General features: G+C 43.5%; 1 protein-coding gene across 2 annotated transcripts in view; it reads left to right on the forward strand.

The window, feature by feature from the left end:
- Positions 1 to 10,671: 10,671 nt before the first annotated feature.
- Positions 10,672 to 14,467, forward strand: part of CLSTN2 (calsyntenin 2) — a 311,640-nt gene continuing 307,844 nt past the window's right edge. For both annotated transcript variants that reach the window (XM_063166527.1, XM_063166528.1), the window contains exon 1: positions 10,672 to 10,780. In XM_063166527.1, the coding sequence (XP_063022597.1) occupies positions 10,693 to 10,780 (88 nt within the window). In that variant the 5' untranslated portion in view covers positions 10,672 to 10,692. The remainder of the gene's footprint in view (positions 10,781 to 14,467) is intronic.

The following is a 14,467-nucleotide window of genomic DNA, read 5'->3' on the forward strand; positions in this document are numbered from 1 at the left end:
GACAGATGAAATGTAAATGCCAATCACTTGTTGGGCAGCTGCTAAACAATCCTTGCCCACTGAGCACTGGGGATAAGAATTTCACTGGGAAATTTGCAGTCTGTGCAGGAAGGCTCTGCTCTGTGAAAAAGCTCTGCTTCTTTTCCTTTTTATTTTCTTAGTCGATTTACAGTAGAATTTGAGTCACTTAGTGGGCAAATAAGTTCATTCTAAATCCATTGCCTACCACAAGTTTTGCTGAAGTTTACACTCCTCAAAAAGGTCCATTCTCAATTATTTGGAAGACCAGCACTGTCCTTGGAAGTGCAGCAAGATGTAATTTTCCAAACCAGAGCAGTTTCACTAATGATGTTCTATACAAAAAATTAAATAAATACACTTAATCAGGAGTCTGGTGCTGTGTTGCTACAAAGTGAGGGGATGGGAAGGGCACAGTAAGGGGAACCCCATTCCGGCAGCAGCCAAAATCTTTTTTGATTTTTAGAGAATGGGGTAGGATACCTTGTGTTCCAATGAACTATTTCTGCAAGTTACTGTTGGTTATGGCCACTCCATGTGTCCCCTGGGGCTGTAAACAAGGCAGGAGAGTTTGGAGGAATATTTCAAATTTGGCTCACTTAATGCACTTAGAAGAATCCTTTTTGCCTCCCTTGCAGTGTTTGGCTTTGAACCATTTCATGTGGAAAAAATGTTCCTTGTGACGGTGTTCACAGGGGTTTTCGGTTGAGGGAAGAGACAAGGATCTGACTCCATGTTTCAGAAGGCTTGATTCATTATTTTATGATATAAATTACATTAAAACCATACTAAAAGAATAGAAGAAAGGATTTCATCAGAAGGCTGGCTAAGAATAGAAAAAGAAGGAATGAATAACAAAAGCTTGTGTCTCGGACAGAGAGTCTGAGCCAGCTGACTGTGATTGGCCATTAATTAGAAACAACCACACCAGACCAATCCCAGATGCACCTGTTGCATTCCACAGCAGCAGATAACCATTGTTTACATTTTTTCCTGAGGCCTTTCAGCTTCTCAGGAGGAAAAATCCTAAGGAAAGGGTTTTCCATAAAAGATGTCTGCGACAGTTCCTTGCTCACATTTTATTTATATACCTAAACTTATCATTTTGGGAAATTGAGAGCAATTGCAGCATTTCTCACCTTCACAGTTAAAGGATTAGTGATTCTGGGAACTCAAGCCTTGCAGTGAGGCAGCACGCCAGTAACTGGGATATTGCAGCAGCTCCTGGGTCAGCAGTGACACTGTGAGTTTGGAGATATCTTCTGGGACTAAAGCAGCAGTTATTTGTGCTTGGCTCTATTTGAGTTTCCCATAAGAAATTTGCTGTTTTGTTGAAATCTATGCTGAAGAGATAGCGCTTTGGAATGGTTCTAGGACGTGAACTCTGCTGGTTTTATTTCCTTTAGTTCACAAATCCAACAAAAGAGGTTATATTTTTAAGAATTCATCTTGGCTCCTGGAATGATGAATCTGCTATCTCTGCCCTGTGTATGTAATTCCTCTCTGAAGTCACTCTGGGTTTCTCAAACTCATTTTTTTTAGAAGGACTTGACTGCAATTCCTTTCTTTGGTTTCAGCTGAATTTTGCTGAAATTCAGAGATTCATGGATAGCAATGTGGATGCATTTCAGCACTGAATCTCTCTGCTGAAATATTTCCTTTATTTATCATCCTTGGGAACACTGTCTTTCAGTAACAGCTTTTCTGACTGGCTTCCAAACCACATTTTTATTCATCTGGGTGTGATACAGTGACCCACAAAAATCACAGTAGTTTCTCTTCTAGCTGAGAAGGGCTCAGCTTTGCAAAGGGAACAGGCACAGCTGGAGCAGCAGAAGCTGTGTGATAACAACAGCACAATGTGAGGTGCTGCTGAGGACCCAGGAACTCTGATTTCCTGTGACACAGATCCAACCTGTGGGAGTCTTTAACCCAGAGTAATCCACATTGCACTGTGTTTCTCTAAGTGGGCAGAAAGGCCCCGGTGCTGTGACTCAGACATTCAGGTTTTCCCCATTTCCCTGGAGCTGTGTGTGCTCTGGATGTGACCCAGGCAGGGTTTCCCCATTACCCTGGAGCTCTGTGTGGCTCAGGCAGACTTTCCCCATTTCCCATTTCCCTGGAGCTCTGTGTGGCTCTGGATGTGACCCAGGCAGGTTTTCCCCATTTCCCTGGAGCTCTGTATGCTCTGGATGTGACCCAGACAGTTTTTCCCCATTTCCCTGGAGCTCTGTCTGCTCCTGATGTGGCTCAGGCAGGTTTCCCCCATTTCCCTGGAGCTCTGTGTGGCTCTGGATGTGACCCAGACAGGTTTTCCCCATTCCCCTGGAGCTCTGTGTGCTCCTGATGTGGCTCAGGCAGGTTTCCCCTATTTCCCATTTCTCTGGAGCTCTGTGTGGCTCTGGATGTGACACAGACAGGTTTTCCCCATTTCTCATTTCCCTGGAGCTCTGTGTGGCTCTGGATGTGACCCAAGCAGGTTTCCCCCATTTCCCTGGAGCTCTGTATGCTCTGGATGTGACCCAGACAGGTTTTCCCTATTCCCCTGGAGCTCTGTGTGCTCCTGATGTGACCCAGACAGGTTTCCCCTATTTCCCATTTCCCTGGAGCTCTGTATGCTCTGGATGTGACCCAGACAGGTTTTCCCCTATTTCCCATTTCTCTGGAGCTCTGTGCGGCTCTGGATGTGACCCAGACAGGTTTCCCCCATTTCCCTGGAGCTCTGTATGCTCTGGATGTGACCCAGACAGTTTTTCCCCATTTCCCTGGAGCTCTGTATGCTCTGGATGTGACCCAGGCAGGTTTCCCCCATTTCCCTGGAGCTCTGTATGCTCTGGATGTGACCCAGACAGTTTTTCCCCATCTCCCATTTCCCTGGAGCTCTGTGTGGCTCTGGATGGCACTCTTCACCAATATTCCCTCTGAAATGATGAGCTCCTGGAAATACCAGATCAGCCAAAACAGAGCAGCTCAGATCAAACAGCACTAAACCTGAAGTGGTTACTTTCAAAAATATGCCTCAAAAGAAAGCAAAATAGATCCAGTATAGGGTTATATTATTATAATAATCAACAGAAAATCAGACATGGGAGAAAAGGTAGGAAATTACACGGAATTATCATCAATCAAAAAAATGAGCAGCAATTGAAAGTTAACTGGCTCAAATTTAGCTTGAGGAAGAAATTCTACAGTGAGTGCAAAATCTTTACCTGCATCAACATTTTTTGACATTCAGCCTGATGTAATAATGGTAATTAAACTCCAGGAAAGGTAGCACTGCAGCAATGTTAATAGCCATGTAGAGATTCCAAGCTTTGACTACATTTTTGTATCAGAATATTCTTCTCCTGCAAAGGTGTGTTTTTTCATTTTGAAGTCTATGAGTTGCCAAAGGGAGGCTGTGCTTTGCCAAATAAATAGAAGCTCTCTAATTGTTAGTTTGGAATAACTTGTGTTTGTTGCAAATATAATGCAAAAACCTCATAGATATTAGGCTACTTTACCCTAATTTATAATCTGACACTTTGTTCATGAGCTTCAGGAAGTATTAAGAAAACTTACAGAAATTAGAAGAAAGTAGGCACAGCAAATATTGATTAATTGAAAGGTTAATATGTAAAATATTGAGGATGACGTAAAATAATATTCATTTAAAACTTCTAGAACATGCAGAAAGGTATAAGAGCTGAGAAAGTTTTGAAGAAGGCATGGAGCAGCAAAAACATTCTACAGAAATTTTGTTGTGCTGTCTGATGGGAGCCATGAAAGGCGCTACCATGAAGGGTAGATAGAAATGCTGTGATTTTTCTCTTCAGTGCCATTAAAATTTTGTCAAATTGCATTTTTAGTTGGGCTTCAAAGGTCATCTTGGATATTTATTGTTATTTCCCCTCCACACATTCAAATATGTCCCTACATGGATTCACATCTTCCCTAAAGTCTGTACAAAGCAAAAAGGAGAATAGAATGAGTGAACATGGGCTATAAACCTTGCAATGGAGCTCCAATTTACACCTCCAGCTTTACTGTGCTGTTTACAGTCTGTTCTACATGCAGGACAGAAAGGTTGGTTTGAAGGCAGGAAATATGAGGAAGAAGAAATAAATGTTTTGAAGGAACACTTAAGAGTTCAGTGAGTTAAAGAATTTGCGTGCTGTTCCTTCAGGTGACAGCATTTCCTCCCAAGAACTAAGACTGCTGGAGTGATGTAGATTGTCACAGACATCTTTTATGAAAAATCCTTTCCTTAGGATTTTTCCTCCTGAAAAGCTGACAGACCTCAGGAACAAAATGTAAACAATGATTATCTGCTGCTGTGGAATGCAACAGGTGCATCTGTGATTGGTCTCATGTGGTTGTTTCTAATTAATGGCCAGTCACAGTCAGCTGGCTTGGACTCTCTGCCCGAGACACAAGCCTTTGTTATCATTCCTTCTTTTTCTATTCTTAGCCAGCCTTCTGATGAAATCCTTTCTTCTATTCTTTTAGTATAGTTTTAATATAATATGTATGATAAAATAATGAATCAAGCCTTCTGAAACATGGAGTCAGATCCTTGCCTCTTCCCTCATCCAAAAACCCCTGTGAACACTGTCACAGTGGATGTTCTCATTTCCCCTGGATGTTTAGGTCACCCAAAGTGCTGCCATCAAAGTTCAGCAAGCCATGAAGTCCATCCTGTGAAGAGCTGACTTAGTGTTCCACAAGGCCACGTTTTTGGCTCTCTGAGTGTAGGAGAAATGGTCCCAAAGAAAGGCCCTGGTTCAGCAGGTTGCACAGCAGCAACAATTTCATGATCTAATAATCTGCAAAGAGCATTATCCACTTGTGCCAGGCACTCCCTGTGCACTTTTCCTGTGGTCTGGTGCAAGCCCCAGTGTGTCACAGACATCTTTTATGAAAAATCCTTTCCTTAGGATTTTTCCTCCTGAGAAGCTGAAAGGCCTCAGGAACAAAATGTAAACAATGGTTATCTGCTGCTGTGGAATGCAACAGGTGCATCTGTGATTGGTCTCATGTGGTTGTTTCTAATTAATGGCCAATCACACTCAGCTGGCTTGGCTCTCTGTCCGAGTCAGAAGCCTTTGTTATCATTCTTTGCTATTCTATTCTTAGCCAGCCTTCTGATGAAACCTTTTCCTCTATTCTTTTAGTATAGTTTTAATGTAATTTATATCATAAAATAATAAATCAAGCCTTCTGAAACATGGAGTCAGATCCTCGTCTCTTCCCTCGTCCAAAAACCCCTGTGAACATGGTCACACCAGTGCAGTTGATCAGTCTCATGCTCTGATTCAGGTCCTGTGTCCTGCTAGGGCAGCTCTGACCCTCCTGTGTCTGACCAGGAACCAAATAAAAACTCATTTATTGCTACTGGGACCCAATTGCTAACGCCAAATAGGAGAGATGAGAAAGACTGTCACTTTTCACAGCAGGAATGACACTGAGAGCACTCACAAATGAAATAGGGGAGAATTTGAGGTGTTTTGAAATCATTCTGCTATGATTCATTACTTTTCCACTGAAATCATTCCAAAAAGTACAAAAATATTAACTGGGGGGGACCCCAGAGGTAAAATGCAGTGACTTACTTGAAATCAACAGCCACCAGTTTAAATGTACATATAAGACTGCATTGCCCAGACTTTCAGAGGGGGAAGGAGTTTCTGGTGAGTGGATGTGGGAAGCTGCAATTGTAGCTCTGCTGGAGGCATTAATCTCTGTGTCTGGCTAGTCAGGATCTGAGACAGTGCCCTAGCTGTGACTTACACCCAGTGGTTTTGATACCTTTGGATAGAGGCAGCAAAAACTAATTCTAAGTCAGACTTCCCAGAGTTTAAAAAAAAATAATTATTCAGTGTGTTCCTAGTTTAATTTTCTTGAAATTACATCTTGGCTATAGGCAAAATTCACTTCCAAATTTTAATTTTAACTGTATCTTTCCCAATTTGGATCCAATGTTAAGGTTGAAATCCCGTGTTACCTTCATTTAATATTTCCCACAGATTTGCTAATTTTCTTGTTCTCTGCTGACAATCTCATTAATGCTATTAAAAATATGTTATTTCTGCTTCCAGATTCTATTTTATTTACCTAAAATGTAAAATGTCTTAAATGAAAGATCCAAATTGGATAAGACAAAAGAAGGGTAATAGCACCCAGTAATTAATCTAGCACTGAAAAGACAAACAAGTGTGACAGGAGCAGAGTTTGAAGGCAGCAGTGTTCAGTGCTGGGGATTCAAACACCAGAGCTGAGGAACTGAGTGCACATTTCCATTATTCTGATTAGCCACTGCAGGGTTAAACACACTTGCAGAGCTCCCATCTGTATTCTCAAACAGGAATTACAGCACTGTGCACAAAGTGGAGGGGACAATGCAAGGGCCTGTCAGCAGTATTAATTCCCACCATTACAGTTTTGCTTGGGTTCTTAATGGTATTTAAACAAATACAGTTCTCTCCCCACCTTTCATGTGATTTTTCCTTCTGCAATAGGCCCTTTTGTTTAAAAACCTTCCTGATGGTTATAGAACACACATATTTATTATTCAGATGGTTCATTTATTAAGAATAAATAATTTAGGTACATTTTCTTCTGTTTAATTAACACATTAGCAGTTGCAGCGTACATGGTAACTAATGTTTGTATTTATACTCATTTCTCAGGCTGTTTTGTTCTGCTTGATGGCCACCGTGCTTATTTATGGAAAGTTCCTGAGCTGCAGAAGTCTGCAGAAATGTTTGCAAATCTCTGCACAGGCAATGGCCCCTGTGGCAGCAGCGGGAAAATGCTGCTTCATTCTCTTCATGTCCTCTGATGTCCAAGGCAAGTTGAAACCCATGCAGCAAGAACAAATAATCAGGATGGCCCCAGGCCTGCTTCATGCTTCTTGGGAGGAAACATAAATTACATCATTGCTGCTGCTGCTGCATTTGGCACACAGCAAACCCATTACTTTATATTCACCAGCAACCCCAATATTTACTTCCATTCTATTGGAAATTTATTTTTCTATCCTGTGACTGCAATAGCAAACTGGCATGTGTCAGAGAAAATGCATGCTCTATAATGCTGTACTTTAAATCCATTTTCTTCTTAAAAATTACATTTATGCTCCTTTCCCCTTTTTTTTTCTCTCCAACATGAAAATATGCTGCCATTTTCTTAGGTAATATATAAACATCTTCTAAATGTGATCAAATATAGATTCCTGTACCTTAGCTGGTTGGTTATTTCCATCTATACGTTAAAATTTTTGGAATCATGGCTATAGGAACCCAATCAGATTATGTGCTTCCCATTTTTGGTGTTACACAAACATGTCTTAAAACAAAATTGTGAAGAACTTTAAACCTTAGACCCTGATTCTACAACTAATGCTGCAATGGGGTTTGCTGTAGGATCCAAATTATGTGTATTTACATACTGAATTCTTTTCTATGGATGATTAAGTGACTTTTATAATATTAAAAGAGATTATTCTTTTATGATTTCCTTTATTTTCGTTATTTCTGTTCTTTTTTAACTAATGGAGTCTAATGCACTTAACAGTAGAGTAACCCCACTTTATACCTGAATATTACTGCTAAATTCTCTCTTTGTTTCTCTCTAAAATCTAATATTCACCTTGATATTAAAGACTTTTATTCAGAAAACATGAACATCCCAATAGTTAAATCTCCCAGCTAAATGTCCCAATCTGTGATGAGGTAGGATCAACCATGACCTTGGAGAAACCCAGATTTCTTCATCAAATTCTGCCTGTCAGGGTTAAATCCTGGCCTCCAGCAGTATCTTGAATCCATGCTAGGGAAATTATGATAAAAATAATCTTTACATCTCCAGACTCGAATGGATCTTTCTGATTGACTGCCTGTGGTGCCAGGCCCGTGTCAATAATTCGCAGGGAACGCATGGCTGTGACCTTTTCCCCCTTGTTTGAGAATTTCTATTTTACAGGACCAATAAACCATGTCAGGAGAAAGTGGCGGCTCTAGACACGTGAATGGATGGATCTCAGGTCACAGGTAATCCTTCAGCACGGCCCTGTTTGGGACTAAAGAATACATCTCCCTGCTGCAATGCTTCTGTCAAAAATGCATGCAAGGAAAAATTGCATCCTTCAATTTCCTTTCTTTCAGTTTAGCAGTGATTAGAAAGAAAGAATAAAATGACTGAAGGATTTTCCCCTTACTTTCTCCAGCCCCAGTGAAGGCTGTAGGAGTTAATGGACACTCTGGGTTTCAAGACAGCATTAAACAGAAGAGGTAGTGGCAATTACCTATTATAAATTCCTGCACAGTGCCATATCATCATTACTGTTTGTAAACCTTTCTATCCATCCACATCCATCTCCTGTATGAGACACCAGCAGAAGACTGCAGAACACCCAGGTTGTCACATCAATAAACAAACACAGGCAGGTGAAAAGGAGGAGAGTTTTTCATTAAGGCACCAGAGCTGAAATTAAGATTCTGACACCACTGCAATGTTATCTATTGGTGAGGCCTCTCCTTTTGTGCTTCAGCTCCCTGCCCATGGAATGGAGCAGCATTTATCCCCTTTTATTTCTGTTATCTGGCTTATTTATTTAGACTGTAAGTTGGCTGAAGAGATGCTTCTTGCTGTACCACATCTGCCTTGCAAACTTGCGCTCTACATCCCACCACCAAATCAGTTTCATTTGGGATTGTTAATAACAGGCTTATACTAAAAATGCAATATTTTCCACTTTTAGCTCCCTCAAAGTCTTGCTGGTTGCCTGTAGGAAAATACCCTCTTCTGAATGATGATGCTGTGTTTATATTTATATATATTGCCGAGTGTTAGGTCGTATTTCTCGCCTTTCACAAAGTGGGATGTTGTGTTAAAAATGCTTATGCTGTTTGCCACTTTATTTATTTATTTATTTGTGAATTAACAGTCCTATAGGTTTTAAAGTTTTTAAAAGAAGTGACTGGTGGCAAAAATTTCATTTTTCTGGCATTCAAAGTTACTTTACTTATGATTTTCCCTGTTTGTTCCATACAATATTCTACTCAAGCTCACAATAGACATTACAGGAAAGCAGATTCCATAACTAATTAGACTAGCAGCCAAAAAAGAACTTCAGAAGTTTGTCCCAACAGTTTTGATTTGGACTTTATTTTTTGTCTGAATGCAATATAACAGTAAACGTGTATTTCCATCTGTCTTCCTTAGCAGATGAAGCATTACATCTCTGGTTTGGAAAAGGGCTTGGGTTCTTCTCACTATATCCCATCCCAATTTTTCTATGTGTGTGGACAGGAGGAGGAGGAGAGAATCCTTCATTCCATCCACTCAATGCATTTTGCTGAATGATTCATGCTTCTAACATCACATATATGGAAAAACAATGGAGAGGAATGGTGATAGAGAACCTAAACGATTTTATACAATGACTGTGTTGTCTGTGGTGCCAAATTTACAGTGCACTCTGTGGCACAGCCCTGGGGTTGCCCCTAGGTACCAAGTGCTCAGGGAACATTTCAGGAGAGCATCCTGGCACTGCTCTATGAGAATGACCACGCTCCCACAGCCCAGCGACCAACAAGAATCCCTTGGAGTGGTGATTCTGTTGGAGGTACTGGCTTTTCCAGAGTCAGGTGGCTTTGATAAGTAATTTATGGGACAGAGCACAGATGAGGGAGCATTCGAAGCAGGGAGGGAGCTTTGAAGGGTACAATAATTCCTTGTGGCTCTCACAGTTTATGTGGAGCTTGCAGTGTAATGTGTAATCTTAATTTGTAATCTTTGTGCATCGCGTCAAGCCCTGACAGGGCAGTCTCTGTGTCTAAGGTGTGTCTGTTCCTCGTTCATTTCTGTGTCTAAGGTTTGTCTATTCCTCGTTCATTTCCTCCCTTTACCAAAACCTTTGCGATTTGTCCTTTTCCTCCAACAACACCATTTCACGTCCAACCCGCCTTGGGTTTCCAAGGTCTTCTGTCTCCCTCCAACTTTACTGAATTGTTATTTCATCTTTTCTCCTCCGTTCCTTTCTTCCAGCCGCCGCCTTAGTGTCTCCCTTTCCCGGGGCCCTCTGCATCCTTCACCAAAACCTCGTTTTCCTGCTGTCTGTCCCTTCTCCACCGCTCTGCCGTGTCCTTGCTCCCGGCTTGCCGCGGACTGCGGGGACACCTGCGGGGCTGCGGGGACACCTGCAGGGAATGCGGGGACACCTTGGGGGGCTGCGGGGACACCTTGGGGAGATGCGGGGACACCTGCGGGGACTGCGGGGACACCTTGGGGGGCTGTGGGGACACCTTCGGGGACACCTGCGGGACTGCAGGGACACCTGCGGGGGTTTGCGGGGAGACCCATGGGGGCTGCGGGGACACCTGCGGGGACACCTGCGGGGGCTGCGGGGACACCTGAGGGTGACTGCGGGAACATCCGCGGGGACACCTGCGGGGCTGAGGGGACACCTGGGCGGGCAGGTGCGGTGCCGGCGCCGGCCGCTGCCCCCGCTCATGAATATTCGGGCCTGCCCTCGCCGTGACGTCGCCGCGGTCCCGGGCGGGGGCCGGAGCCGCCCCGGCGCTGGCAGCGAGGGCGAGTGACGGCGCGGCGGCAGCAGCCTCCGCCCGCCGGCTCGCCCGCAGCGCAGCGCACACAGCCGGGCCGGGCCGGCGGCCGCCACCAGCGCCGGGGATGCGGAGACGCCGCTGCTGCTGCTGCTGGGGCCCGGCGGCGCTGCTGCTGCTCCCGCTGGGGCTGGGCAGCCTGCTCGCCGCCAAAGGCAGGTACCGGGGCGCGGGCCGGGCGCGGCTCCTCGGGCGGAGCGGGGCTGAGCGGGGCAGAGCCGCCGCTGCCCTCAGGGAGGGCACAAAGTTGGGGCGGGGGTCTCGGCTCGGTGCCCGCAGCTCAGCGGGCGCGGCTGTCCCGGGGCCGGGCGGGAGGCGCCGCCGCCGCCGCGATGCTGTGGGTACGGGCCGGGGCTGGGCTGAGGGGAAGCGCTGGAGCTGCTCAGGCCGGGAGCGGGTGAAGGAGAAGCGCTGTGCTCCCCCAGGCCGGGGTGGGACTGCCCGCCGTGCCGCAGGTGCGTCGGGGCTCTCGCTGTTCCGCGGGGCTCTCGCTGATTCGCAGCGCTCCCATCTCCCTCTCAGCCCCTGCCGACAGCTCCGGTCGCTCAGGTGTTCGGAGATTTCTTGCCTCTGTTTGTTTTCTTTTCCCTCGCAGTGTTTCCATGCGGTTGTAGGACTGGCTTTGGAGCCCCCAAGTTTTAGAAACTTAGTTTTGAGAACTCTGTCTCAGTGTTTTTTAATATTCTTTTCAAACCTTACACTTGCATTTACACTGATATTTTTGTATGGGGCTTTGGTGTTTATTTCATTTGTAAGCATGTGTGTGAGAGAGAAGCGAAAACTTCAGTGTTTGTTTGGCGTTTGTTTTCTTCCCAAAACCCCAACCAACTGCTTGAGCCGTAACTTTGTGAGAAAATTGATTTTTTCCAGCAAATGTTACTTGACTTTGTTTACATGTACGTGTAGGAATAGCAGAAAGTGACTGTAAGAAATTAATTGCTCCTTCTCTTACTGACCCAACGTGCCTCGGTGTCCTGGTGGGAATGCCGTGTTTTCTGGGCGGATTAACACACAACGCGTAACATTTCGATGGAGGGGAGTTACTTTCCTCCTCTTTACTTTCTAATGTAATTCAAGGTAATCGTCTCCTTTAAAAGGACCTTTTCCTTAGACAAGCGTGGGAGGTTTTCTTTCGTGGGAGATGTCTTTTAACCTGCCCGCAGCTCATCAGACAAAACGGAGTCGGTCTCGCTGTGCCTTTGACCACTGGAGGGCTGCAGAGAACATTTCTGGATAGCAGAAGCCACAAGCTCCCAGTAGTTGGTGGTTAAAAATAGGCATTTTAATGATATTTATATTGATATTCGAATGCTTAAGTTTTTGGTTATTAATTTATATACCTTGTTTCTTAATATTGGGTATTTTCAAAGGCTATAAGGCGGTGTTAATAAATGAGGTAAGATGTCTTGGCGCTGTATGCAGTTAATATCTGATATGCTTTTTCTTCCTCCACCTGGTCGGTAGAGGGAAGAAAAAAAAGGGTTTATTTCAGCAAGAACCTCGTGCTGCTTTCTCCTTGCTCTCTGTCTTTCTATGGTAGGGAAGTTCTAAGTTAAAAAGCATTTTGTGGGTATCTCGTGCACACAATTGCAAGGCTTGGTGCTGTAACCACAACCTGGACTTGTGGTCTGAATTGTGGTCTGAAGGTGCATTCTGGTGGGAGATGGAGGTAGGATGCAGGAGGTGTGTGCAAAGCTCCCCACGTGCCCTGAGCATCCTGTTATTTATAAGATCAAATACAACCAAAGATAATGATTTCAGTTCTTGTCTTACCTCACGTTTCTTTGTGCTCTGCTGCTCTTCATTTTAAAAACAAAACCAAGCCCCCTCCACCCCCACTCCTTTTCCCTACATGTTTGTGAGGAAGGGGAGAAAGATTACAGGAGCAGTTCTGGTTCTCACTTTTCACTCAGTAGAAAATACAATTTCTTTCACTAAATTGTTTACTCTGAATAGAAGGGGGAACCTACCCTGCCCCCAAAAAACAAACTCCCCAAAGTTTTTCCGAGGAAAAAGAAATAAGAGGCAACATCAGAGTGTTTAGGAGGTTGTTAGTTACAGAACTTAATGTGTGTATTAAATATGCACACGCAATTTGTTAGCTTTGCAGCAGGTTGTTCATACTGAGATGTCTGTCATAGGGGTACAATAAAAATCGCCATTTTGGAGAGAGAAATGTTTGCTTTTAAGTATTTTCAAATAGCTTTGCTCCATAAGACAGAGAGGCACACTTTCTGGCTTATTGGAATTGCATTAATGATGTCTGGAAATTTTGTGAACTGTCTCTTGTTCTCTTCAGTTATAGAAAACAGAATATGTTGAAGGATAAGGTTTGGGGTTTTTCCCTATCATATTTAAAATTCATAGGTCCATGTGGTCACAGACAGGGAGTATTACAACCTGCAGCACTTTTTGTTTCCCTAAATCTCTGTGTAATGCTTCTCTCTTAAGTAATTTATTACCTTATTCTAGTATGTACTACAAAACTACTCAATGAAGTCCTAAAAGGGCTGTCATATCCAAATTTCTTGTAAGACCCAATTAATTAGCCTCATAACTGTTACTGCATTTGAACTTCATCATTACCATAAACAACATTTTAGTCTTCATTTTTAAGTATGGCCGAAAGCCTTTCAATGAATAACTAAGCCTCTCTATTAATGACTAAGCCCTCAATGATCTGAATAACTAAGAATATTTGATCCCAGTTAAATTAATTACGTGGGCAAAACTTGAAGTCTTAGCCACTGCAGACATTTCCAAATCAGTGGAACATTCAGTCCCTGTTGGCAGGTCTGTGATGTGAGTGCATCAGATCTGACTCTCAGGAGCAGCTGACCCAGGGAGACAGAGCCAGAGACTTCTGTGTGAGAGAAACCTCACAGCCAGGGGGAAGGACAGCGAGGAGGAAGCTTTGAGAACACACTGGACAGATCCTGGAGTCTGAAATTTTCTGCATCACTCAGTGTTTCCTTGTATTCCTTTCTATCGTAAATAATAAGGAAATACTTCTCATCATTAAAAAAAAAAAGTACCTTCTTTCCAACCTCATTCAAAATACATCAGGAGCAATGTTTGGCCAGTGCTGAAGTCAGAAGATGGGAGGTGAAGCAACTGTGCTTTCTTTTGCTGGTGCTTCCAGTAGCTCACCAATAAACCCCAATAAAGACATGTAAATGATTTCATCTTTCTGTTACTTTTCATCAATAAATGGAGTTAGGAATCCTTTTTTTTCCTAGAGTGTTTTGATTGAAAAGCAGTTCATGAAGACTGGCTCTTGTGTCTCACAGGATAAAAGATTCGTCTGATTATGAAGTCTGGGTGTCAAGATAATGAAATTATTTAGAGATCTCAAAAGACAGAAGTCAGTATTTGATAGCAGCTTTAGTATTCAGGTATTTCAGCACAGAAGACTGACAACTATATTTAAATTGTCATTATGAAGTTAGAGAATGTTTGCCAGTCAGAATCATATTGTTACCAATTTTAATTGCATTACTTGGAAGACTACCAAGACTGGGAACTTAGGAGATTCCAAAGCATATTTTAATTGTAAGCAGTGTGTGTGCCACTTAAAGAACACCCTCCAAGGTGTGTTTTTGTCACCTCCCGTTAAGTGGCTTGTGAGCTGTCAGAGCTGGATCCTATTTTTCCCCTTTGAAGTGACTGGTTTTGAACTGGGAGGGTTGTATCTGTATCTGGACACACCTTCTCCTGCCCAAATTGCACACTAGAAAGGTGTAACAGGACAGGGGGTGGGCCAGAGACAGAGATGACCACACACCCAATGTCCATATAGCAACACAGCATTTATTGTCCTTCAGCTAGCTGTTCTTGTGCTA

The sequence above is a fragment of the Melospiza melodia genome, chromosome 12 (genome assembly GCF_035770615.1).
Source record: "Melospiza melodia melodia isolate bMelMel2 chromosome 12, bMelMel2.pri, whole genome shotgun sequence".
NCBI classification, from domain to species: Eukaryota; Metazoa; Chordata; class Aves; order Passeriformes; family Passerellidae; genus Melospiza; species Melospiza melodia.